Source organism: Procambarus clarkii, chromosome 50 (assembly GCF_040958095.1).
Source record: "Procambarus clarkii isolate CNS0578487 chromosome 50, FALCON_Pclarkii_2.0, whole genome shotgun sequence".
Classification (NCBI taxonomy): domain Eukaryota; kingdom Metazoa; phylum Arthropoda; class Malacostraca; order Decapoda; family Cambaridae; genus Procambarus; species Procambarus clarkii.
Window position 1 is genome coordinate 6,315,523 of NC_091199.1, and position 26,710 is coordinate 6,342,232.

General features: G+C 47.5%; 2 protein-coding genes across 2 annotated transcripts in view; both read left to right on the forward strand.

Moving 5' to 3' along the window:
• The window catches only part of LOC123749989 (polyubiquitin-C-like), a 33,451-nt gene extending 29,612 nt beyond the window's left edge, over positions 1 to 3,839 (forward strand). The window contains 1 exon segment of the mRNA XM_045732119.2: positions 340 to 3,839. Within this exon segment, the coding sequence (XP_045588075.1) occupies positions 340 to 1,486 (1,147 nt within the window). The 3' untranslated portion in view covers positions 1,487 to 3,839.
• Positions 3,840 to 4,044: 205 nt separating this feature from the next.
• Positions 4,045 to 26,710, forward strand: part of LOC123749988 (DNA ligase 1) — a 71,611-nt gene continuing 48,945 nt past the window's right edge. Inside the window, exon 1 of the mRNA XM_045732118.2 lies at positions 4,045 to 4,204. The gene's annotated coding sequence lies outside the window, so the exon portion shown is untranslated. The remainder of the gene's footprint in view (positions 4,205 to 26,710) is intronic.

Sequence of the window (26,710 nt, forward strand, 5' to 3'; positions counted from 1 at the left end):
TAATCATAATCTGGCCCAATCTCAGACTACATGCCTATAAACCTATGGCCTATGTGTCAAATTCTTGTAATTTTTACCAGAATGCATAAATTGAGGATTAAACAAAATGCTGTATTACTATAAATGACAATCCCATCAATATCCCTAAATATAAATATCAATCCCTAAATATAAAACATTGAAGCTATATCTTCATTGCCTCATCAAGTTAGTGATCCAGTTAACAAAAATCTCAGATACAATGTAAATATATTTACACAGGTTTACCTGTGTAAATTAAATTTTTTTCTAGTAAATTGTTTAATCCTCTCTAATGTTTTTTTTTCTTTGCAGGTGCACAATGCAGATCTTCGTCAAAACGCTTACTGGGAAAACTATTACACTAGAAGTTGAACCTTCGGACACAATTGAAAATGTAAAGGCAAAGATCCAGGATAAGGAGCGCATCCCTCCAGACCAACAAAGGTTGATCTTTGCTGGCAAGCAGCTGGAAGATGGTCGTACTCTCTCCGACTACAATATTCAAAAGGAATCCACACTTCACTTGGTTTTAAGACTGCGAGGTGGTATGCAGATCTTCGTGAAAATAATCACTGGAAAGACCATCACTCTGGAGGTCACGCCTTCGGATAAAATTGAGAATGTGCAGGCAAGGCTTCAGGATAAGGCAGACATCCCACAAAACCAGCAGAGGTTGAGCTTTGCTGGCAAGGCGCTGGAAGATTATCGTACCCTTTCATACTACAATAATCAAAATCAATCTACACTTCACTTGCGTCTAAAACTGCGAGGCGGTATAAAGAGCTTTGTGACGGCTCTCACAGTGAAGACCATCACCCTGCAGGTTAAGCTTTCAGACACCATAGACAATGTAAAAGCAATGATCCAGGATAAGGAAGGTATCCCTCCAGACCAGCAGAGGTTGATCTTTGCTGGCAAGCAGCTGGAAGATGGTCGTAACATTGTATACAACCGTATTCCAGAGAAAGCTACACTTCACTTAGTGTCTCGTCAAAGAGGCGCTATGCAGCTCTTTGTGAAAACCCTCACTGGAAAGACGATTACCCTGGGGGTTGAGCCGTCGCATACAACTAAGAATGTGAAGACAAAGATTAAGGATTAGGAAGGTATCCCTCCAGACCAGCAGAGGTTGATCTTTGCTGGCCAGCAGCTGGAAGATGGTCGTACATTCTCCGACTACAATATTCAAAAGGAATCCACACTTCACCTGGTTTTAAAACTGCGAGGTGGTATGCAGATCTTCGTGAAAACAATCACTGGAAAGACCATCACTCTGGAGGTCACGCCTTCGGATAAAATTGAGAATGTGAAGGCAAAGCTTCAGGGTGAGGCAGGCATCCTACCACACCAGCAGTTGTTGGTTTTTGCTGGCAAGCAGCTGGAAGATGGTCGTACCCTCTCCGACTACAATATTCAGAAAGAGTCTACCTTGCATCTAGTTCTTCGGCTCCGTGGTGGACACTGAAATGCTGTCTTTGTAAAGTTTATAATTCAAAGATATGCTTGTGGCTTAAATTTGCACCTTACAAACCCCTTTCATTTGTAGATGGATATTTCTTTTGTAGATTTTTTTTTTTACTTTTTATAATGTGCTAGATGAGCCAAATAAATTGGCTAAACATTTGCTGTCTTTATTCTTTCTGAACAATCCAGTTTGAAAATTTATGTTTATGGGACTATACATGAAGTGTGTTCAGACACTGACTATTAGCCTAAAACTCACCAAGTCTTGGGTAGGGATGTGTGTGTGTAACAATATTTTTCGTAATTTTGAGCAGTTTTAAGTCTGCTAGATCATTTGTGAAGACTGCCCTAAAGTCTTTCCTAAATTCAATTCAATTTCTTTATTATGCACCCCATACATCGAATGTATATTCACAAATAATATACATATGGAAAATACTAGAGGGGCAGGTCCAAAATCTACACAGTAAAATAGCAACGTACTGGAGTGAACAATATGGAAGAAAATGCAGAATAGAACCAGTGAAGGGCAGAGGTGCTATTATAATCAGAGAACACTGTATAAACATCAGAGGTCCGCGGTTGTTCAACTACCTAGATTTAGATATTTTATTCAGGTAAAGGTACATACATTGAGTTACATAAATAATATTGGATTTAAAGATAGAGATAATACATACAATACCTAAAGCCATTGGTACGCATAGCGTTTCGAGCAAGGTGAGGGGGGGGGGGAAGAAACTTAAACTAAAACTTAATAATAATTGAGCTTAAAGTATAAATTGTGTTGAAAAAATAAAAAATAAAGAAAGGGGGGAACATGGCAGAGAATAGCAATTATACAAGTTGGTCAACAAAGAGCATTGATTACAATAGTAAGACATGGGTAGACATTAAGGGGTAAGTTAGGTTACAAGGAGTTTATTAGGTAGTTTTTAGTTTTTATCTTAAACTGGTTGAGAGAGGAACAGTCTTTAACATGGTTGGGAAGGTCATTCCACATTCTGGGTCCCTTGATTTGTAGAGCATTTCTAGTTTGATTAAGTCGTACTCTAGGAATATCAAAACTGTATTTATTTCTGGTGTGGTGCTCATGGGGTCTGTTACAACCTTCAATGAAGCTTTTGATGTCAGGATTGGCATTACAGTTCAGCGTTTTATATATGTATAATACACATGAGAGAATGTGCAGTGACTTAATATCTAACATGTACTTAATATCTAATATGCACTAGCCCTATCTATAAATCCATCATTCTTTGTAAAATCTCTTGTATGTATGTACCTTACCTAAATAAACATTTATTTATTTATTTATTTATTTATTTATTTATTTATTATTAACATATTCAGAAATTTGAGTAGGGGTACCAAGTGATGTCTGGGCCAGAGTTGGATATTGTCCTAATAGCAGCTTTGTGTTGAGTAATTAGAGGACGTAAATGATTTTGGGTAGTAGAACCCCAAGCACAAATACCATAGTTGAGATAAGGATAGATAAGGGAGTAATAGAGAGTCACCAGGGCAGGGCGGGGTACATAATATCTGATCTTAGAAAGACTGCCAACAGTTTTTGAAACTTTTTTATATATATTTAGAATGTGTCCCTGGAAATTCAGCTTGTGGTCAATGAGAATGCCAAGGAACTTGCCATCTAATTTGTTACAAATTTGGGTATTGTTTATTTTGAGATTTATTTGATTAGAGGATTTATTGCCAAACAGAATATAGAAAGTTTTGTCAATGTTAAGGGTAAGTTTGTTGGCAGTTAGCCAAAGATGGACTTTATTTAGCTCAGTATTTAATGTGGCATTTAAAGCAAGGGGGTCAGGACTGGAGTAAATGAAGGTTGTGTCGTCAGCAAATAGAATTGGTTTGAGGTGTTGGGAGGCATTTGGAAGGTCATTAATGTAGATGAGAAAGAGGAGAGGGCCAAGTATGCTGCCCTGAGGAACACCAATGTTGATGGGTAGGGTGGGAGAAATTGAATTATTCACAGAAACATACTGGAAGCCTGTCAGTAAGGTAAGATTTGAGGTATTGCAGGGAGTGTCCTCTGACTCCATAATGATGTAATTTAAGAAGAAGGTTTTGGTGGTTGACAGTGTCAAAAGCCTTACGCAGGTCCACAAATAACCCAACAGGGAACTCATTTTTACCAAGAGCTGCATGAATCAAATTTTGTCTTTGTCCACGCTGTCATTTTCTCGGAGAATTTTGTAGGCGGTGATCATAGTGGCCTTCAGGTAAATTCACGTAATTATACCCGAAACTTTTAATTTACATTTATGTAACTACTGTTTTAACCCCTATATCATGTTATTCTGGATTTTTAAATAAAAGTATATTTTTGTTATTATTTATTATTTTATCATGAAATGAGCGATGAAAAGTTTAAATGTCTTTACAAGGGGCTATATATATAAGGTATTTTTAAAATATCATACTTACGAATGACAGTACAAAAAATAAAACATATAAATCAATAATACATCCAAATTCAAATAAATAACGCTATATAAAGTCTTATAATGTATGTTACGGTGTGAGCAGCGGTTCTTTATAGAGGAGGAAGGCGGGCTGGTGAGTGTAAACAACCCGGGCGCCTCAAGTTTTGAACGTCCGTGAGGAGCTGTGGTGTGTGAGGGCTGTCATGTCGGCTGTGTAGCTCTCTCCCGCACATATACCTCGCTCCCCTTGCTGTCCCGTCACACTCCAGGTGAGGCCCTCAACCACAGTACCTATATACTCAATTTTGATGTGACTGGTTACCTGCATAAACTATTTCTGGATCTGGATTTTCACAAAACTCTCAAAGCGTCTGTAATACTCGCTGTTCCTTGATTACTAAACAAGTCACAACTACAAGGACCAACAACCCTTGACTTACTAAAGAGATACTTAAGTCAATACAAAACATGAATATGAGAAGAAATACAGGCTAGGGGTCTTTCCAGAGGTTTGTTTAAGGGTTATTCCTCACTCCTCACTAAGATGATGATAAAAAGCCAAGACAACCTACCTTGAAAGTATATTTAGTTAAATAAGAGGTAACAAAAAAAAACATAAATCACTTTTGCAGATAAAGTCACTGAAGATCTTGGATAAAAACCTATACCCCTGGCTGAAAATAGTGGAATATCAGCAGCTGACACAGCTTCTAAATTCAATATATTCTTTTCATCTATTTGGGTGCAAAGTTTCCACCTGTCATCCCTTTGGTGAAGATTGTCCCATACCCAGGATTGTCTCCTTGTGCGTGTACCCCCATGTTAAATAAACTGACTAGATCTGTCCTATCAATTCCTTAAGAATTTTGTATGTGGTAATCATGTCTCTCCTAGTTTGTCTTCCAGGGATACCTGGTTGATGGGGTTCTGGGAGTTCTTCTATTCCCCCAAGCCCGGCCCGAGGCCAGACTTGACTTGTGAGAGTTTGGTCCACCAGGCTGTTGCTTGGAGCAGCCCGCAGGCCCACATACCCACCACAGCCCGGTTGGTCCGACAAAGGGATGTGAGGTTTGGTTCCCGTAGTCTCTCTTCATAGCTCATACCCTTCAGCTCCGGTTCTAGTCTGGTGGCATACCTTTGAACCTTTTCGAATTTAGTCTTATGCTTGACAAGATATGGACTCCATGATTGGTCTGACATATGTGGGGGTATACAAACACATATAGTATGACATATTTGAGTGGTATACATAGTAATGAATAATTCCTTTCACGTGTTTCTAAAGGCCATTCTTATGTTGGCCAACCTGGCATATGCCATTGATGATATCCTTTTGATGTGAGCTTTAGGGAACAGGTCTGACATATCAACCCCCAGGTCTTTCTCACTTTGATTTTTGAAGAATATCATCTCCCAAATGGTACCTTGTATCTGACCTCATGCTCCCAATACCTATCTGTGGATGGTTGTTAATATGGTACCAATTTTTAAGAAAGAAGATAAATCACTTGCGTCAAACTATCGGCCAATCAGTCTAATGTCTATTGTGGAAAAGTTATTTGTATCGATAATTGCAAATACCATTCGTCTTCATCTTGAAAAATATAAATTAATAAATGATTCACAACATGGTTTTACAAATGGCCATTCATGTTAAAAAATTTTTACTATCATTTTACTCCAGCATAGTTGAGACAGTTGATAGCGGTAAGGTTTGTGATGTTGTGTACTTTGACTAGCAAAGCTTTTGATACAGTACCACATGAAAGACTGATTAAAAAGATAGAGGCTCATGGTATTGGGGGTGCTATATTAGGTTGGATTAGGGCATGGCTATACCAAAGGAAACAGAGTTAGTATAAATAGTGTTAAGTCAGAGTGGAAAAATGTTGTAAGTGGAGTGCCTCAAAGCTCTGTCCTGGGACCTGTGTTGTTTATAATATATATATATATATATATGATTTAGATTCAGGTTTGAGCAGCAATATTTGCAAATATGCCGACGATACAACAATCGGGAGGGAAATAAGCACGGAAAGGGACTCGCTATCACTTCAAGACGATCTAAATAGAGTTTTGAAATGATCAAAAGATTGACAGATGCAGTTTAATGGTGACAAATATAAGGTTTTGAGGTTAGGTAATGATGATATAGTTACAAGCTATATAGTGCTGAGATTGTGAAGTCGGATTGCGAACGGGATCTGGGAGTTATGATTAGTACGAATTTAAAACCAAAAAATCAATGCATAAATGTTCGTAAATGGGGCAGGTGGGACACTAGGATTTATTTATTGAAGTGTTAGTAGTGGGACACCTGGTGTTGTTCTTCAGCTGTCTTGTTTTGCTTGGGCCCCATTTGGATTGTGCAGTTCAGTTTTGGACACTGTACTGTGGGGTGGATGTGGATTCACTGGAACGCGTCCAGCGTGGGGTGACAGGGTTGGTCCCCGAAATTAGAAGCCTGTCTTATGAAGAAGGATTGACAAAACTTGGATTGCATTCTCTGGTGGGGCAAAGAATTGGAGGTGGCATGGTGGAGTATGCAGGTGGATGGGTGGGCATAGCAAAGGGGATATTAATGGTGTGTTGGGGTATCAATACGGGATGGAACACGCAGCAATGGGTGTGAATTTATGAGCTTAGATTTAGGAAAGACCTGGGTGGTTGCTGGTTCGGTGGCAGGGTTGATTTGTGGAGCCAGTTGCCACGTGGCATGGTGGAGGTGGGGTCCCTTGATTGTTTTGAGGGTGGGTTGGACATGTGTATGGGTGGGATTGGGTGGTTGTAGGTGGGAGCTACCTCATGTGGGCTGGTGGGCCTTCTGCGGTTGCCTTTGTTCTTATGTTCTTATCTTTATAACTTTACATTTGCTCGGGTTAAACTTTAACAGCCATTTGTTGGACCATAACTTCAGTTTGTCTAGATCATCTTGAAGCCTCATGCTATCCTCCTCTGTCTTAAGGGGTGTATTACGCTTTTTTAAATGTTTAATGTCAACCAAACTTTTTTTTACGAGTTGTATATAAGAAGGGCTGCAACTGTTCTATGTTTCAGTATCGCACCCTAAATAGAAAAGGAGTTATTTTTTTTTTCCAACAAATTTTACACATTTTCAATAATCTTCAGCAACCACAAGTTTCAAATGAAATCATTTCTATGACACTTGTATATCATATTAGCATATAATATAGGATTTTTATACAAAAGGATTATCTAAAATATGTTTAGTTTTACTAATACAAGTAGTCAAAATTCCCCCAAAATATATGCCAATATTTCATGTTTGAAAATTATTTATAAAATCAATAAAGGAACTTGGGAAAAAAGTGTTTCATAAAGTTTGTAGAGACATAAACTCTACATATAAGGTGTAAATTTCATGTAAATTGAAAAAAAAAAATGAAAGAGGTGAAGTAAATTTATGTTACTTGACAATAAATAAGATCAAAGATTCTGCCACCTGTGGTTGAAGTTGCCTTCAACCAAATTCATCATACAGTGTGTCAACAGCCACGTGTTGACACTCGTAGTGAGATGAGTTGAGGTGGGCTTGCGTGAGGTTGGGGGGGAGGGGAGTGAACAGGAAGGAAACGTTTGATCTGTCTGTCTGTCCAGTGCTTTTTTTAATTTTGACCTGAAGGGCGAGTTTATTGAGCAGCGCCACTCATCCTGTGAGTGGACACACCACCATAGCCGCATGTGGTTGCCACACTCCGCAATGTTGTCTCGCCCACCCACCCACCTGTTGACCCACTTCCCTGCCCACCCACCTGTTGACCCACTTCCCTGCCCACCCACCTGTTGACTCACTTCCCTGCCCACCCACCTGTTGACCCACTTCCCTGCCCACCCACCTGTTGACCCACTTCCCTGCCCACCCACCTGTTGACCCACTTCCCTGCCCACCCACCTGTTGACCCACTTCCCTGCCCACCCACCTGTTGACCCACTTCCCTGCCCACCCACCTGTTGACCCACTTCCCTGCCCACCCACCTGTTGACCCACTTCCCTGCCCACCCACCTGTTGACCCACTTCCCTGCCCACCCACCTGTTGACCCACTTCCCTGCCCACCCACCTGTTGACCCACTTCCCTGCCCACCCACCTGTTGACCCACTTCCCTGCCCACCCACCTGTTGACCCACTTCCCTGCCCACCCACCTGTTGACCCACTTCCCTGCCCACCCACCTGTTGACCCACTTCCCTGCCCACCCACCTGTTGACCCACTTCCCTGCCCACCCACCTGTTGACCCACTTCCCTGCCCACCCACCTGTTGACCCACTTCCCTGCCCACCCACCTGTTGACCCACTTCCCTGCCCACCCACCTGTTGACCCACTTCCCTGCCCACCCACCTGTTGACCCACTTCCCTGCCCACCCACCTGCATGCTCGCCACCCACCTGCCTGCTTGCCCTCCCATCCACCTGCCTGCCCTCCCACCCATCTACCTGCCTGCTCGCCCACCCATCCACCCACATGCCTGCCTGCCTGCCTGCTCACTCGCCCACCCACCCACCCACCTACCCACCCACCCACCCACCCACCTACCCACCCACCCACCCACCCACCCACCCACCCACCCACCCACCTACCTACCCACCTATCTACCTACCTACCTATCTACCTACCTACCTATCTACCTACCTACCTACTTGCCTGCCTGCCTGCCTACTTGCCTGCCTGCCCACCCACCCACCCACCTGTTCACCCACCCACCTGCCACTCTCCAAGCACATCTGCCTGTCATCCACTCATCTAAAACCTGCCTGCCTGAACCTGCCTGAATGCACCTATCCCTGCCTGAACCTGCCTGAATGCACCTATCCCTGCCTGAACCTGCCTGCCTACCTACCAGCCAGGAAGCTAACCACCCACCCAGCCCCACACACTAATTACTGTGTGGAAATTCAAATTATGTTGTTTGCGGTACAAACATTTTTGGAAAGTTCACTTTTGGACTACTGCGGTAAAAAAGTACTGTATGTTAATCCGGAAAACGTGCTAATCCGGCAAAGAGTCCTTCTCGTATAGTCTGGATTAATGAGCTTCTACAGTACATCAATGAGAAAATTCAATAGGGCTATGCGGCTGGCAATACCTTGGTTGCAGGTTCGCGCCATCTCATAGCCCTGGTGGATTTTTTCATTTATATATATCACGTTAGTGTGATTTCTGTGTGTGTTTGATGGGAGTGTACTTATTATATATCAATTGGTTGTTGACTTTTATGTGAATGTACTTTGTGAGCAGAGTACATTCAATTAAATTATAAGTACAAATAAGAGAGGAAGGCCAATAAGATGTGCAGTCATGGCAAGAAATGTATGATGAAGAATGGATTAAGTTTTGTATGTAAAAATATTGTGATGGACAAGGCAAAGATAGCATTAGTTTGTGAGAGAGATTAAAAGCAGTGTGATGCTGCTGTGATTTATTTGCTGGGGTGTGTTAGTGCTGGGTTATCACTTAAAATCTCTAAATCTGTACTCATGGAGTCCAGGCAAGAGAGATACATAATAATTTACAATTGGAAAATATGAAATGGACTGAAGTACTGTACTGTAGTTCCAAATCTGCACATTGAAATAACTTCCTACAAGTCCATGAGGCACGGGAGAATATGCAAAACTGTCCCTTTGAAAAGTAGAGGTGCAATGGGTATGCTGAGAGACAATTCTATAACATTAAGGATCCGTACCTTTTCAACACCTTCCCTCTAAACATAACCGGGGTGTTATAACTAGCCACCCACTCTGTGTTCAAAAAGAAACTTGATAAGCAACTTTCAAAGGATACCTGATCAACCAGGCTGTAATATATACAGTACAACCTCGATTCAACGTACTATATGGGACCGACCCCAGTTCGTTGGAGCGTTGGATTCGTTGCAAGAGGTGACCTTCAGGAGGCGTTTGCATCAGTGTCTTTTTTTTTCTTGTAGACAATAAAAATGCATTATCATATTATATACTGTACTTATATATTATTACTCTAGTAACAAATACTGTGTTACATTTGTTACTTACCTTATTGTTGGAGTTAAGTCCATCTTGAAGTCTCATGGAGTTGTGAATGCTGTACTATAAATACATACTGTAGTGTATTATGCAGTTAACACTGTGTTGAGTAGTTCTGCTGTATGTTGAGTACTACAATAAAGTTTATGAAAACTATTGTACACTGAAATTACTGCAACTTTAATTTTAACACTATATTTTGATTTGTCAAGAGGCTGGAGCATTCTTTCTGTGACTTTGTTGGACATATCTGCACAATCAAGGAACATCCGTGCACCATGTAGGCTCCAAATGCACTCATTGTGTCAGTGATGGCTGACTGGTGGGTGGATGGGCAGGCAGGCAGGGAGGCAGGGAGGGAGGGAGGCAGGGAGGGAGGCAGGCAGGGAGGGAGGGAGGAAGCAGGCAGAGCTTGGGAGGGAGGTAGGTAGGAAGGGAGGCAGGCAGGCAGAGCTTTGGAGGGAGAGGCAGGGAGGGAGGAAGGCACGGAGGGAGAGGCAGGGAGGGAGGAAGGCACGGAGGGAGACAGGCACAGAAAGAGGGAGGCAGAGCTTGGGAGGGAGGCAGGCAGGCAGGCAGAGGCTGGGAGGGAGGCAGGCAGGCAGAGGCTGGGAGGGAGCCAGGGAGGGAGGCAGGCAAGCAGGCAGAGGCTGGGAGGGAGCCAGGGAGGGAGGCTGGGAGGGAGCCAAGGAGGGAGCCAGGCAGGCAGGCAGAGGCTGGGAGGGAACCAATGAAGGAGAGGATGGAGATGAATTGATGGAAGGATGGATGATTTGAAGGAGAGAGGGAGGGATGGAGGTATGGAGGTTGAGTTGAGCAGAGTGTGTGTGTGTATGGGCTGTAGGGGTGGGGGAGGTGTGTCGGTGGTGGTGAAGAGACCGGCTCGCTGATAACCCTAACTCATTGATCCAGTTAACTTTTTTTTTAACTTGATTTGTTTCTTCAATTCTGGATGGATGGAGGGAGAAAGGGGATGGATGGAGAGAGGGAGGGGAGAGGGAGAGAGGGAGGGGAGAGGGAGAGAGGGAGGGGAGAGGGAGGGGAGAGGGAGGGATGGAGAGAGGGAGGGATGGAGAGAGGGAGGGATGGAGAGAGGGAGGGATGGAGAGAGGGAGGTATGGAGGGAGAGAGGAAGGGAGAGAGGAAGGGAGGGAGGAAGGGAGGGAGGAAGGGATGGAGAGAGGGAGGGAGAGAGGGAGGGAGAGAGGGAGGGAGAGAGGGAGGGAGAGATGGAGAGAGAGATGGAGAGAGAGAGGGAGGGAGGGATGGAGAGAGGGAGGGATGGATGGAGAGAGGGAGGGATGGATGGAGAGAGGGAGGGATGGATGGAGAGAGGGAGGGAGGGAGGGAGGGATGGATGGAGAGAGGGAGGGAGGGAGGGAGGGATGGATGGAGAGAGGGAGGGATGGAAGGAGGGATGGAGTGAGAGAGAGGGATGGAGAGAGGAAGGGATGGATGGAGAGAGGGAGGGATGGAGAGAGCAAGGGATGGATGGAGAGAGGGATGGAGGGAGAGAGGGAGGGATGGAGAGAAGGAGGGAGAGAGGGAGGAAGTGAGGGAGGGAGAGAGGGAGGGATAATAAGAGAGGGAGGATAATAAGAGATATCAAAAAACATATTTTAGAACTGATTTATTAATTTTATTATTTCGAGGCCGTAGTCACTGAACTGTGGCGATGAAATCACACGAAACACGCATGGTGCTGTGTGTACAAAGATTAGACCCGTCCACTCACGCTAGAGTTGTTCCAATAACATACAGTACAGTAATTTCTCAAATAGCAAATATCTATCATATTACAGTATATTTTCGGTTTTATTTAGTTTAATTAGGATAATAAAAAGCTATTAAAACACTGGTTTTAGAAATTATTTATTAATATGAAACTTTCAAAAGTCATGGGTCACTGAACTATGACGACACACAGACGAAAGTGAGTGAGAGTGAGGTTTACAGTACAGTATTCTCTTATCTGTCCACCCTCACTCATCTTGTTTCATCACAGAAAATGTCTATAAGGAGATTTCACCACATGTAGCTCGGTAATCACACTTCATCCTTTAAATTTATGTACAAAGATACGTGTGTCCCAAATCAGTGAACGAAAATCATGGAAACTCAGTTGTTCACTTGTGTGGATCACTCTGGCTGGTGTTTATGTAGACCATTCTGGCTGGTATTTGGTTCATATGGTTCACTTGTGTGATCCAACTTGTCTTATGAAGGAATTATTAATTGTAATCTGTGATAGAATGAGAAAGTTTTCCACCACTCTGTGAACTCTGTCCCAAAATCGTAAGCTTGTGGACCACTTGCGGTCCACATGTGTGGTCCACTTGTGTGGTCCACTTGTGTGATCCAACTTGTCATATGAGAGAATTATCAATTGTAATCTGTGATAAAATGGGAAAGTTTTCCACCAGTCTGTGAACTCTGTCTGGACATTGTAAGCAAATCCGAACATCCCCCGCTTCGGCGAACCATTGTTCGTCGAACCGGGTGAGTAAATTCGGCCAGAAACGTGTGCGAACGAGCCGGAGATTCGTTGAATCGGAGTACGTTGAATCGAGGTTGTACTGTATTGGACTATGAGCAGCAGTGTCTAAACAGCCTGGTTGACAACACATCCAACCAGGAGGCCTGGAAAGTGCTGGATCATATATACATTAATGTGTAGAACTGCCTCAAGGTGACTTTAAAGTGGATAAAATATGGGAAATACACAAGTAACCTTTAAATAATATCTACCATTCTTTTTCTTGTTTGTTTTGCATTACTCTCCTGTCTTCAACATGTTGCCTGCCCACCCATTGAAAGTGAAAAATATGGTAATAATAATCGAAGCATTAGCAATAAAACACCTGGTGTTATTCTTCTGGTGTATCTCCCCCTCCTTTTCCAGCCCGTTGTCGTCATGAGGGGGGCTTGGTGGACGGCTGCCAGAGTGTGATGCTCCATGGGACAGTCCTCTGTACTTTTGAAGCCTTATGCTCCTGCTGCTGTCTTCTCCAATTTTGCTGGATATTTTTTCCTTTTCCCTGTGTTTCATTTTTCTTCTCTCTTCTCCTTTCTAAATGTCATTTCCTGCCGATCTTTTGCCAGTCTTGATTATTCTTTCGGATTTCTTTTGTTTTGACGCCCGGGTGTTTGGGGAGGCACGCACACTCACCCGTAGAACTGTGGTACCTGATGTTGCGAGCGAGGGGATGCTTTTATTGTTAATCTTTCGTTGCAGAACCTGATCTCCACGGACTGACGGTTCTTAAGGTGGCGATTGTGGGGCGTACACTCAGGGTGCACCCCTGAGCCCTGTCTTGTCAGGTGTCCTATCCTCTAATTGTGGCTCCATGGTGGGTATGGGGCTTATTCATGATTAAAATTTCTTACATGCTCGTTATTATGCCAATTATTGTCCCTCTTTTCACTTCCCAGACTCGTGGGGTGGGTGACCAAGCCTTTGAGTTAGACTGTGTTGGAAGACCGGGTTCTGTAGCCCCCGCTACATTGGGCCCTGACCATATTCCTTCTCGGTCTCTCCTGACTGCACTCTCTGCTTCCTTCCGACCTCTGTGGCAGGGTTGAGCTCCAAACCCCCAGTGTTGATGAACTCATCATCTTGTGTGACTCTGTCTCTAGTTGTCACAACTGCACCTTTTACCCCCTCTCTTACTGGGGGTGTTCGGCATCACCACCTCCACGCTCGCTTGCGCTTGATTCCTTCACAATCTTCTTTCCAGGCTTTGTTTGGTCCTGCTACATAGACTAAGTATTTTTATCTTAATCATGTTGATCCTACTCGTCCTGACGATTTATTTCTCCATAAGCACTCTGTGTATTTGGTGGATACGTTGGTCACCTTTAACCCCACCCATACTGGTATCCATGTTGAAGCAGCCCCTTCTCAGGAAGCGGCTACCTGCTTGGCTTCGTTGTCCTACATTGTGGAGACGCCTGTTTGGGTTTCCAAAAATGCACGGTTGAATGCCTGCATTGGCGCAATTTTTCTCCCGCATCATGTTGCGACTGGTGACAGGCAACTTAAAGACTGCCACGAGGATATTAAGTATATCCTTGAGGCCCAAGGCCATTCTGTCCTCCAGGTGGATACCTTCACTCGGCCCCCTCGTGGTCGTCGCCATCACCCTCTTCACATTGTGTAGGGCATGTTTGATGGTCGGTCCCTTCTTCAGTCATTCTTGCTGGTGCCAGATGCTCTCTTCAGGAGTACATCCCCTCTCCTCGCCTCTGCGGTAGGTGCTGGAGATTTGGGCATGGTCCCTCCAGGTGCACAAGGGAGGTTTCTCTCTGCCCCTTGTATGGAACCTCTGGTCATTCCAAGACGGAGTGCAATTCTTCCCAAACTCTCTGCATCAATTGCGGTAATGCCCACCCTGCCTTCTCCTGCGCATGTGTGCATTACAGAATTGAGGAAGCCATCCTCAATTTGAAGCATTGTGATTATTTGTCTTTTTCCTGAGGATAGGCGCCAGGTTCGTCGTCTTCCATCTTTCCTTGGCATGTCTTATGCTCGTGTGTTGTGTTCCCCTTTTCTCGTCGTCTCCCACTTTCTCAGTTTTTGCAACCGTTTCAAGGCCTTGGACCCCGACACCACCACTTGTTTCATCACAGAAAATCCCTGTCTGCTCTGTTTGCTCCTTTGCATTCTGGGCCATAAGGTCCTCCTCCTGGTTCTCCTTCTGGTGTTCCTTCTGTCCCGGTCTTTCTTGTCTCCTGTGCCCTCCATTTTCTCACCCCACTCCTCCTTCTCAGCCCTCCCCTCTGTCTCGTGGTCCTCCTCACTGCCTGTCTGTTCAGACCGTTGTCCATCCTCCTCCCAGCGTTCTTCATGTTGCCCGTTCCTATTCTCCTTCTCCTGTTTAAACTGTTGAGGCGGTCACCCAGTATATTGCTGATTGTACGCCTGTCTCTCTCTCCGTCAGAAGCGTAAGCCTGGCTCCTCTCCTTCTTCCTCCTCACTGGGTAAGAAGGCTTCGTTGTATTCCTCCCCTTCCGACTCCGACACTATCCCTGATTCCTCTCCCTTTTCAGTGGCAGGGTCTCCTGTCTAAGTTTATTTGCCACTTAAATTTCGTGTAGTCGGCAATATTTTAATAATATTTTTTATGACGAAGTCGATTTGCTTTTGTAATTATCAATTCAAGCAATTTTCCAGCAATAGATGGTAATCTAAATGGCTGATAGTTCGACGCAGGTGATCTCTCCTCTCCTGAAAATTGGTACTACATTAGAAACCCTCTATGACTCATGCACTGCCTAACTCAAATGATTTATTAAATACAATGGCAAACACTTCGTCCACCCCTCTCCGTTGCCTCCTCCCACTCCGGACTCAGTCTGTTTGCTTCTAGTCTGTCCTCCCTCTCCCTAATCTCAGTTATCTTTGCTAGCTTTACCTCTGCCCCGTCACCCTGATTTCACTGATCCTGATCTTGTTCTTCCTTAGTCAACTGTGTTGATACCCGGTTGATACCTGGTTGATGGGGTTCTGGGAGTTCTATTCCCCAAGCCCGACCCGAGGCCAGACTTGACTTGTGAAAGTTTGGTCCACTAGGCTGTTGCTTGGAGCGGCCCGCAGGCCCACATACCCACCGCAGCCCGGTTGGTCCGGTACTCCTTGGAGGACACTATCTAGTTTCCTCTTGAAGATGTCCACTGTTGTTCTGGCAATATTTCTTATGCTCGTTGGGAGGACGTTGAACAACCGTGGACCTCTGATGTTTATACAGTTCTCTCTAATTGTGCCTATGGCACCCCTGCTCTTCACTGGTTCTATTCTGCATTTTCTTCCATATCGTTCACTCCAGTATGTTGTCATTTTACTGTGCAGATTTGGGACCAGGCCCTTATAAATTTTTCTTATTTTTTCTTATTTTCCTGGGCCCTCTTGGCCCAGGAAAATACTTTGGGACCAAGTATTTTCCACGTGTATATTATTTGATATCTCTCTCGTCGTCTTTCTAGCGAGTACATTCGGAGAGCTTTGAGATGATCCCAATAATTTAGATGCTTTATCTCGTTTATGTATCCCATATATGTTCTCTGTACTCCCTCTATTTCAGCAATCTCTCCTGGCCTGAATGGGGAAGTGAGTACTGAGCAGTACTCAAGACGGGACAGCACAAGTGATTTGAAGAGTACAACCATTGTGATGGGATCCCTGGATTTGAAAGTTCTCGTTATCCATCCTATCATTTTCCTGGCTGCCGCAATATTTGCTTGGTTATGCTCCCTAAAATTTAGGTCGTCAGACATCATTATTCCCAAATCCTTTACATGTTGCTTTCCTTCAATAGGCAAATTTGATTGCATATTGTACCCTGTATTATGTTTAAGGTTCTCATTTTTACCATATCTGAGTACCTGAAATTTATCACTGTTAAACATCATGTTATTTTTTGCTACCACCCTATCATGGTGGTAGTTTTCGACCCCCTCCCCCCATCATGGTGGTCGAAAACTTGATTAATATCTGCTTGTAGTTTTTCAATATCTTCAGCAGGGGTAATTTTCATGCTGATTTTTGTGTCATCTGCAAGGAATGATACGAAGCTCTGCCTTGTATTTGAGTCTATATCTGATATGAGAATAAGAAAAAGCAGTGGTGCAAGGAGTGTACTTTGAAGTACTGAGAGCTTTTAACTGTGCTTGGACTCGATTTTATATGGTTGACTGTTAATCTGTGTTCTGTTCGACAGAAAACCGAGTATCCAGCGTCCTACTTTGCCAGTTATTCCCAATGACCTCATTTTGTGTGCTATCACTCCATGGTCACTTTTATCGAATGCCTTTGCAAAATCCATGTATACCACATCTGCATTTTGTTTTTCTTCTAATGCCTCAGTGATTTTGTCGTAATGGTCAAGTAGCTGTGAGAGGCATGATCTTCCTGCTCTAAATCCATGTTGGCCTGGATTGTGGAGATCATTGGTCTCCATGAAACTAGTGACCTGACTCCTGATCACTCTCTCAAATACTTTTATTATGTGGGACGTTAGTGCAACTGGTCGATAATTCTTTGCCAATGCTTTGCTCCCTCTCTTGTGTAGAGGGGCTATGTCTGCTGCTTTAAGCACATCTGGTATCTTCCCCGTGTCCAAGCTCTTCCTCCACACATTACTGAGTGGCTGTGCTACTGGCACTTTGCATTCCATTATAAATATTGAATTCCATGAGTCTGGACCCGTGGCTGAGTGCATGGACATATTGTCAATTTCTCTTTCAAAATCTGCCAAGCTCATGTTGATATCAGTTATATTTACAGGGGTTTGGATATCACGCATAAAGAAGTTGTCTGGATCTTCCACTTTCATGCTGTGTATCGGGGTGCTAGACATGTCCTCGTACTGCTTTTTTTAGGATTTCACTAATTTCTTTGTCATCCTCAGTATATGAACCTTCACTAGTACAAATAGGTCCATTACTGACAGTGGTTTTTGCTTTTGATTTAACATATGTGAAGAAATATTTTGGGTTTTTCTTTATTTCTTGAATTGCTTTCTGTTCTAGTTGCCTTTCTTCAATCTGATATGAATGCTTCAGTCTCTGTTTGATTTCTTCAATCTCCCTGTTTAGATTATTCCTTCTTTGTATGGAAAGTTGTGTCTGTTTCAGCATTTCCGTTAACTTTTCTGGGGGGAGCCCTGTCGGCTCCCCGGAGCTATTCCAGGCTGATATGCTAATGTCAGACTTTGGCATCAGTCATGTGTATGGAGTTCTTAGGCCTACCGGGGACCACGGCCAGAACCGGGCCCCCTCAGAGAGGCAAGGGAAGCAATGGCCTATAGAAGCCCCCGTGTGGTTGGAAGCATTCTATGTCTGCCATCGACTGGAACAGGCACCCAGAAAGGTAAGCGCCAAAAAGCAAACCCCTATTCTGGTTAAAATTGCTACCAAAAACCGAACTAGTGGATAGAACTCCCCAACCGAAAACAAGCAAACTAGTGTGACGTCACACACCGCCGCGCCGCTGTCTGGGCAGCTCCCCCCTCCCCGGGAGGGGGAAGGGGGAGCCCCAGACCCCCTGCGCCGGCTACCCACACCTCAGTTCTTGAGGCTGATGCTATAGGCGATGGTCGTGTGCTCTGGCTCCGGTGTCGCTACTGCACTGTGCTTTGCGTGCGGTGTTGGTTTTGTGGGTGCGAGAGCCAGGAGTTATCTTCAGTACTCGGGCTGCATGCGCCTAGGGCTGCCTTCCCTAGGTGCCCTGTAAGTACTGCCCTTGGGGCTTGGGGCCACCTTCCACAGGCTCCTCGGGGTCTGCCTCTGCTGGTCCGTTTTACCTTTCGGTTTTTCGGCCGCCTGTTGGGCTCTTGGGTGTTCTGTTCTACCTTGTTACCGGCAGGTAAGAGGCAGTTTGCACTGGTAGGGGCGCAGGGTGCTGCTCAGCTTGTAATTCCCGGCATCGCGGCTGGCTCTGTTCCTTGGGGTTCGTTGTCCTCTTGCGGGGTTTTGTTTTTCTATTTGTTTTTGCCTGGTGGGGGGTTCCGTTATTTTATTCAGTTTGTTTTTGCCTGGTGGGGGGTTCTGTCATTTTATTCAGTTTGTTTTTGCCCTTCCACTGTTCTCCTCGGTGGCGCTCCCTGCTAGGTCCCCGTGAGTGTACACGTCCCTGGGGTTCAGCTTTAGAAGTTTGCTTGGTAGTTTTGGATGCCGGTTTGCAGCACCCTGCCTGGGACTACCTGAGCGCGAGTCCTCTTAAGTAAACGCTCAGGACCCTGGGAATCCCCTAGGGGGCGCGTGGGTCAGATGGATGTGACCCCGGAGTCCCCACTCGCTGTGTGCGAGTTTGAGGGTTGCTCGGTCCCCTTGTCTCAGGGTGACCCTCATTGTTTTTGCCTCTGCCACGCTGCCTGTTGGGTCGGTGATACTTTCGACCCTGAGTCCTGTGAGTGTTGCTGCTTGCTTGTGACTCAATTTACCCAATCCTCTGATGATTCTATTCGGGTACAGGCGGCGTGTGCGTTGCAGTCTAGGTTTCGTCTGTTGCAACGTGCTCGGTTGGTTGCTTCCCCAGATGCCCCGGGGCTGCCCAGCTTTGCTTTTCGAGACCCGGACTTTGGGGTGGGGGTCGCTTCGATCCTGGTTCAGTCCGCACCTCCTCGTCCTTCCCCTTCTGTTCGTTCTGGTCCCCCGCCCCTGCTTCCGGCCCCGAAGCGTCTGAGGGTTTCGGGGTCGGAGCAGGGGTTACTTGATCTCGAGACTCGGGCAGCTTCGGGGGGTACCCCTTCCGGGGGGGCGGCAGAGGCATTCGAGTCTTGTCTCCCGGCCGAAGCTTCAGGGTCTGACCAGTGGGCCCCCCCTTCCTCCAGCTTTTCCGGCTGCTCCGTCCTTGTCTTGTGGGGTCGGGGCTTGGGGAGAGGACTCGGCCTCGGGTCCTGTGGTGAAGGACCTCGAGGCTGGGGAGGGGCTGACTTGGGGGCCTTGGGCCTCGCTGGACCCCGCCTGGGTTTTTCTTCCCACTGAGCGGGGCTTATTGTTACAAGGAGTGGGGTTTTCTTTTCCCCCCTCTGCGTACGAGTTGGATTTGGTGTCGGCCCCTCCCCGGGTTCGGTTCCGTGTTCCCCCGGGTACGTCGGTTCCATCCTTCCGGAGGTTTTCGGCTTATCGCATCCAACCTGGTGTGGTGCGAGCGGCCTTTGCAGCTTACCTCCTGCGTGGCCTGGATTATGCCTCGGAAATGGATCCGTCCACTTTCAGGTTTGGGACTTCGTTCCCTTTCTGGCTCCGTTACGAGGTTCCGGAGTCGTCCTGGCTAGCAGACTGCCCCTTGTTTGGTCTGGATTCCTGGCATTCCTTCTGTCATTCCCGCACACTGGAGTGGCGGGAAGCTTCCACGGTGCTTCAAGTTTTCCTGGGGGGCGAACTTGAGTACCTGAATGAGTGCTTGTTTGCCCCTGCCCTTCCCCGCGATGTGGGCGTTATTCAGCTCCATGTGCAGGTTCCCTCCCTTTCGGCGGCGCTCGTTGTGGAGGACTTGCGCGCCCGGGGCCTTTTGGCTTCGGCCTTGCAGTTCTTTTCCCTCCTGGAGCTGTCTTCGGATTGGCTCATGGAGGATGTGGGGATGCTTGGGTCCGTCCCGGGGTCTGGCACCTTGTCCTCGGCTGCGCGTTCGTCGGCTGCCTTGTTGAAGCTGTTCACGCCGATTTTGCGGGATGCTGTTTCCCTGTTTTATGCTTCCCGTCTCGCGTGTCGGCAGGCGGTGCTGGGTTCCTCCGTGGAATCTGCTTGGGCTCTGGCTCTTAGGCGTTCTTCACCTTTTTGTCCTCTCCTGTTTGAGGAGTCGGCCGTGGCGCAGTTTATTCAGGCTGCGTTGGCGGCGTGTCGTCCGATGTCGGACTTGTTGGTTTTCCGGGGGTCCCGGGGTGGGTCTTCCCGGAAAGGTCGTTCCAGGGCTCGGGGTTCCTCTCGTCGTGGTAGGCCTCTGGTGTCAGGTTCGGGGTTGGCTCCTCCTGCGGACCCTCCCTCGTCTGGTCGGCGCGGTGTTCGCGCTGTGCGAGGTTCTGGGTCTCGTAAGGGTCGCCGGCCCTTTCGCGGTTTGCCCCCTTGACGGGGCGATGGGGGGGCGGCTTGCACTGTTCGCCCGCGCCTGGTCCCACGATTCGTGGGCCTTTCGGGTCGTGTCTCGCGGCCTGCGGTGGCGTTGGGTGGCCCCTCCCCCCTTTGGGGGGTCGGGGCTGGTGGGGCAGGTTTCTTTCCCTGTGCTCTGTCGAGTCGTCTTGGAGTGGGTACGCTTGGGCGTTGTCGAAACAACGTCGTCCCTCAGATGGGTTTCCCGTCTGTATCCGGTTCCGAGACGGGACTGCGCGGACCTGCGGTTCATTCTGGACTTGTCCCGTCTGAACCCCTGGGTTCATTGCCCTTCCTTTCGGATGACTATGCTGTCTCAGGTTCGGCTCCTCTTGGAGCCGGGAGCTTGGATGGTGTCCCTGGACCTCCGGGACGCTTATTGGCATGTCCCGATTCATCCGCGATTCAGGGACTGGCTCGGTTTTGTTGTGGGGCGTCTGAGTTACCGCTTTCGTTGTCTCCCGTTCGGGTTGAACCTGGCACCTCGCGTGTTCACGCGCCTTACACGGGTTGTGGTGGCTCGTTTGCGTCTCCTAGGTGTTCGGGTGTTGGCCTACCTCCACGACTGGCTGGTTTGGGCTCCCAGCCAGTCAGCTTGCTTGCTAGCCAGGAATTTGGTTCTTTCCCAGCTCGCCGAGTTCGGGTTCTTGGTGAACTGGAGGAAGTCCCATCTGGTTCCCTCTCAGGTTCGGACTTGGCTGGGCCTCGTTTGGGTCTCTCGAACCGCCTCCTTGTCTCTCCCTCCGGAGTCTCTCCTGCGGCTGCGGTCCCGCCTTCGTCTGTTTCTGGAGGGCCCTCGGGTCACCCGGCGGTTGCTCGAGGGGCTGTGCAGGAGCCTGAACTTCGCGATTGTGGTCTACCCGCCGGGTCGGGTTTGGCTTCGACGGCTGTTCTGGTTCCTTTGGGGTTTCCCCTTCTGCCCCTCTCGCGATCGCAGAGTTCGACCCCCGGAGGCCTTGCGTCGGTTGCTGCGTCACCGGCTTCCTCTTCGGGTTTTTCGGGGTTCAGTGCCTTGGCGCCTACCCGAGCCCTTGCTCGATGTGTACACGGATGCGTCGTCTCTCGGCTGGGGTTTTGTGACCAGTGCTCACCAGGCCGGCCAGGGGCGTTGGGATCCGTCCTTCCGTCGAGCTAACAGCACGGTGCGGGAGTTCGCGGCAGTGTGGTTTGCTCTGGGGAGGATTCGGGTGGCCCGCGGATCGACGATTCGGCTCCATTCGGACTGCTCTCCGGTGGTTCATTGCCTGAACCGCGGGGGTTCGATGCGGTCCTTGTCTCTTTGGGGTTGGTCGCTTAGGGTGACTCGTCTGCTGAGTTCTCGGGGTTTGGCTCTCCTGGCGGTTCACGTACGGGGCGTGTCCAACGTCTTGGCCAACGCCCTGTCTCGCTCCGTTCCCCTCTCCACGGAGTGGACGGTCGACGACGAGTCCTTCCGTTGGCTTTGCCAGACGTTCGGGCGCCCCGAAGTGGACCTCTTCGCGTTGGCTTGGTCGCGGCGTCTTCCCGTTTATGCGGCGCCCTTCCCCGATCGCGAGGCCGTCGGGGTCGATGCCTTTCGGCTAGACTGGTCGAGGTGGGGGTTCCTGTACCTCTTTCCCCCGGTTCGGCTGTTGCTCCAGGTCCTGACTCGCTTAAGAGACTTACCAGGGGAGAGTTGTCCTTCTGGCCCCTTGGTGGCCGGCCCAGCCTTGGTTTCAGGCGCTGGTTGCTCGGTGTCCGAACCCGAGGGTTTTCCCGGCGGCTCCGCCTCTTTCAGCAGATCGGGCCGGTATATCACGTAGCTGGTTCGATCTTCTCCTCGAGTCTTTGCGTATGGTTTTTTTGACTCGAGTCTATCATCATCTCTATGGTGATCAGGTGGCCTCCTTGTTGGTGTCCCACCTGAGGGCTTCTTCTCGGCGGCAGTATGAAGTTTCCTGGCGGTCCTTCCGTTTCTTTTTGCGTCTTCGTCATGTTAGTTCCTTGTCTGTTCGGGTGGTCTTGTCCTTCCTCTCGTGGTTGTTTCAGGACCGTCATCTTATGCCAAACGCTGTCGCTTCCTATCGTGCGGCGCTGGCGGAGCCGCTTCAGCTTGCTTTCGGTATCGATGTTACGTCTGCCCCGTTTCGCAAGCTGTCTCGTGCATTGTTTCACCTCCGGCCTGCTCATGCGTCGCCTGAGCCGTCCTGGTCTTTGGACAGAGTGCTCGCTTTCCTTTCGTCTCCTCGTTTCGTTGTGGCCCCTTCGGTCCAGGATTGTTTTTCCAAGGCACTTTTCTTGTTGGCTTTGGCCTCTGGGGGTCGGGTAGGGGAGCTTCATGCTCTCCTCCGGCGCAGGGGTTTCAGCTCTTTTGGTCGTGGTGATTGTTTTGTTCGTTTGCAGCCGTCTCCTTCTTTTCTGGCGAAGAATGAGACTGCTGCGTTCCGGAGGGGTCCATGGGTGGTTGATGCTTGGTTGGTCAGTCCGGGGGTGCATCATGTTTTGTGTCCGGTTGCGTCGCTTGGCCGTTATTTGCGCGCCACAGCTTCTGTGTCCGGGGACGCGCTGTGGGTTGATCCGGTTTCCCTTCTTCCCTGTTCGCGGGTTCGGGTCTCTCAGGTCGTCCGCAGGGTTATTAAGTCCAGCCAGCCTGCGGTCTATCGCCGTGCCCATGACGTTCGTAAGTTCGCGGCTCTTGCTGCCGTCTTTGGGAATATGTCTTGGTCTGATATTCGGGCGCGGGGATTTTGGCGGTCGAACAGGGTCCTGGCTGCTCGTTACCTTGTGAATGTCCCTGGGCCTCGTCGGGCCTGTGTTGCTTTGGGTCGGCGGTTGCAGCCAGTTGTCTCGGCTTCGAGTTGAGGAGTGAGCGACGACCGCCTCCCGGGTAAGTCCCTCTTTTTTTCTGTCTGTGGGTAGTTAGCTCCGGGGAGCCGACGGGGCTCCCCCCAGAAAGCCAGCGGTGAATGCAATGAAACGCCATTTTCTGGGTGAGTCACGGAGGCTTCCCGGCATCCCTCCCTCCCTCCGGTCGGCGGTTTTTCGCGTTTTTGACATCCAGCCTCAAGAACTGAGGTGTGGGTAGCCGGCGTGGGGGGTCTGGGGCTCCCCCTTCCACCTCCCGGGGAGGGGGGAGCTGCGCAGACAGCGGCGCAGCGGTGTGTGACGTCACACTAGTTTGCTTGTTTTCGGTTGGGGAGTTCTATCCACTAGTTCGGTTTTTTGTAGCAATATTAGCCAGAATAGGGGTTTGTTTTGGGGCGCTTACCTTTCTGGGTGCCTGTTCCGGTCGATGGCAGACATAGAATGCTTCCAACCACACTGGGGGCTTCTATAGGCCATTGCTCCCCTTGCCTCTCTGAGGGGGCCCGGTTCTGGCCGTGGTCCCCGGTAGGCCTAAGAACTCCATACACATGACTGATGCCAAAGTCTGACATTAGCATATCAGCCTGGGATAGCTCCGGGGAGCCTCCGGGACTCACCCAGAAAATGGCGTTTCATTACATTCAATGGTGGCTTTTTCTTCTCTTGTAGTGTTGTCTGCGTTCTCTTTCTATGTTGGACCTCTTTCTGGCTTTCCTCAAAGGAACATGTTTCAGACAGACTTCATAGGCTTCAGAAGTCAGTTTTTATATTCCTTATGTAGGATTTTTATTATTTAGAACAGTTTCCCATTGAATGTTTGTAAGTTCCCTGTTTATTTTCTCCCAGTCTTTTAATAATCTCTTTTATTATTAAAATTGAATTTATTGAATAGCCCTTCTCGCTTGTTGTTTCTCTTGGGCCTACTACCGTTATTGATGTTAGTTTGCACTTCAATGTACTTATGGTCCGAGTACGTAATGTCTGAGACAGTAATGTCTCTGATTAGCTCATTATTGTTCGTGAATATGTGGTCCAGCGTGTTCTCGTTCCTAGTCAGTTCTGTAATCTGCTGACTGAGCGAGAATTTGTCACAGAATCTCAGTAGTTCTCTGACCTGTGATTGGTGATTGGTTTTACTTTGCCTTTGTTTTTCTCCCTTGTTATCTCTGTTTCTGTTCTATCTCTTTTATCTATGTTCTTCACTGGAATATTTGTGGTTTTTATGCCAACTTCCATGAACTCTAATTTCTAATTGCACAGTTTTTCTCGCTTTGTGTTTGTCTCCAGCAGCTGATGCTTGGTGCTTGTCCTGGTCGCTTCTGTGATTATTCCTTTCTTTTTTCCCCTCCAGCGTTTGCTGGGGCCCCATGCCTCTACTGCTCTCTTGATCCATCTTGATATTCCCTTCGTCCTTCTACAGTTTCAGTTGCCCATTCAGTGTTCTGTATCTTTGTGAGTAAATGGTATACAGTCTGTTTTGATACCATGAACAAAATACTGATTTGTTCATGGTATACAGTCTGTTCCATTTATTCCCCCCCCCCCTCCCCCGAATGTCCCACTTTCTCTTCCTGATCTTAAACACCTGTTGGACTCCTTACCAGAGCCTGTGCTCCTTTTGGGTTATTTTAACTGTCGGCATACTCCCTGGGGTGATGTTCTGACGAACACCCAGGGCCGCCTTCTTGAAGCTTTTGTCCTCTCTTCTCTTTCTCTTCTGAATTCTGGTGAGCCCACTCATGTTGACTCCTGCACTCGCACCCTTTCCTGTCTTGATCTTTCTCTCTGCTCATCTTCTCTTTATTTGGACTTCATCTGGCGGGTTCTTGATGACTTACATGAGTAACCATTTCCCCAGCCTTGTCACCTTCTTCTCTTTTCACCCTCCCCTCTCCTTCCCTAGGTAGCAGTTTGCCAGGGCTGACTGGAACCTCTTCACCTTGTGTGCTACTCTTTCTGACCTCTCTGATCTGCCTCTTTCTTTCACTGTTTTTTATGCTGCCCTCTGCTCTGTTCCTTGCTCTACCTTCTGGGGCATGCGGGAGTGCATTCCAGTGCAAGTGCAAGCACAGACTGTGCTGGGGCTGTCTGCTGTAAGCATGCAGCCTGGAAGAAACACTGTCACCGTAGGATGCCCGTTTCTTTTGTTTTGTTTTGGAGGGCAAGTGCGGGTGGCCCGTAGGGCTATCCGTACGGCTAAATGTGAGGATTGAAGATCTTTCATTTCCACCATTACGTCTGACACTCCTCTAGCCCCTGATCTGGGAAAAAAATCCGCAAGATAGCGGGTAAGTTTGTTCCAGATGTCTCGCCAGTCCTTCACCTCCGTGGTTCTATTGTGGCGGATCCAGTATTGGTTGGGACCAAACTGGGTTCTTACTTTTCAACTGTTAGCTCTGGCTCTCGTCTTCCTCCTCCTTTCCTTACTTGTAAGCCCCTTCTTGAATCTTCTTCCTTAGATTTTTGCACCTCTCTTTGGCTTCCCAATAACTATCCTTTCACTCTCTTAGAACTCCAGTCTGCCCTGGCCTTCTGCGGTTCTACAGCGGTGGGCTTGGATGATATTCATTATGAGATGCTTCTCCATCTCCCTCTATGCACGTTTCAGTATTTACTGAGGTTTTATAACAGTGTCTGGGAGTCGTCGTCAGTCCCTGAGGACTGGCTTGAGGCGGTTCTTCCTATTCAGAAACCTGGTACTCTAGGGTCATCCCCTAAAGGGTCATCCCCTAAAGGGTCATCCCACCATCATGTCACACTTATCAACCAAACGCATGTTTGTTATACAGTAGTCCATTAATCAATCTGGTTTATATATTGGTTGTTTTGTTGTTCTGTTCACCTTGCCAATGTTCACCATTGTACCAGTGTGAATGCTTGTCAACATATTCTTCTCTCCTCTCTTTCCACCTCACTGAGAGTATTTGATCAGTTTTTCTTACCTGGCAGTCACCTACTTCAATATTATTGTCAAACACGGGCATTTCCCTTCTTGCTTTTACTGTGCCACACACTCCAGTTCTATTATCGAGCAAGAACCTAGTTAGCAAGGGACTTGTATAATAGTTATCTGTTTATAAAATGTGGCCTTTGTTCAGCCATGGTGCCATAAGTGTCTTCACCACACTACCTGAGAAACCATGTTGGTTATTACCGGGAATGTTTACATTGGTAGCAGAATACAGAATCATGTGGAACACAATTCCCGTTTCACAGTCACAGAGAACAAAGAATTTCAATCCAAATTTGTGGCATTTGGAGGGAATATACTGCTTGAAGGCAACACGTCCTTTGAAAAGCACAAGGGATTTGTAAGTCACCAACTTCTGAGCTAGTACAG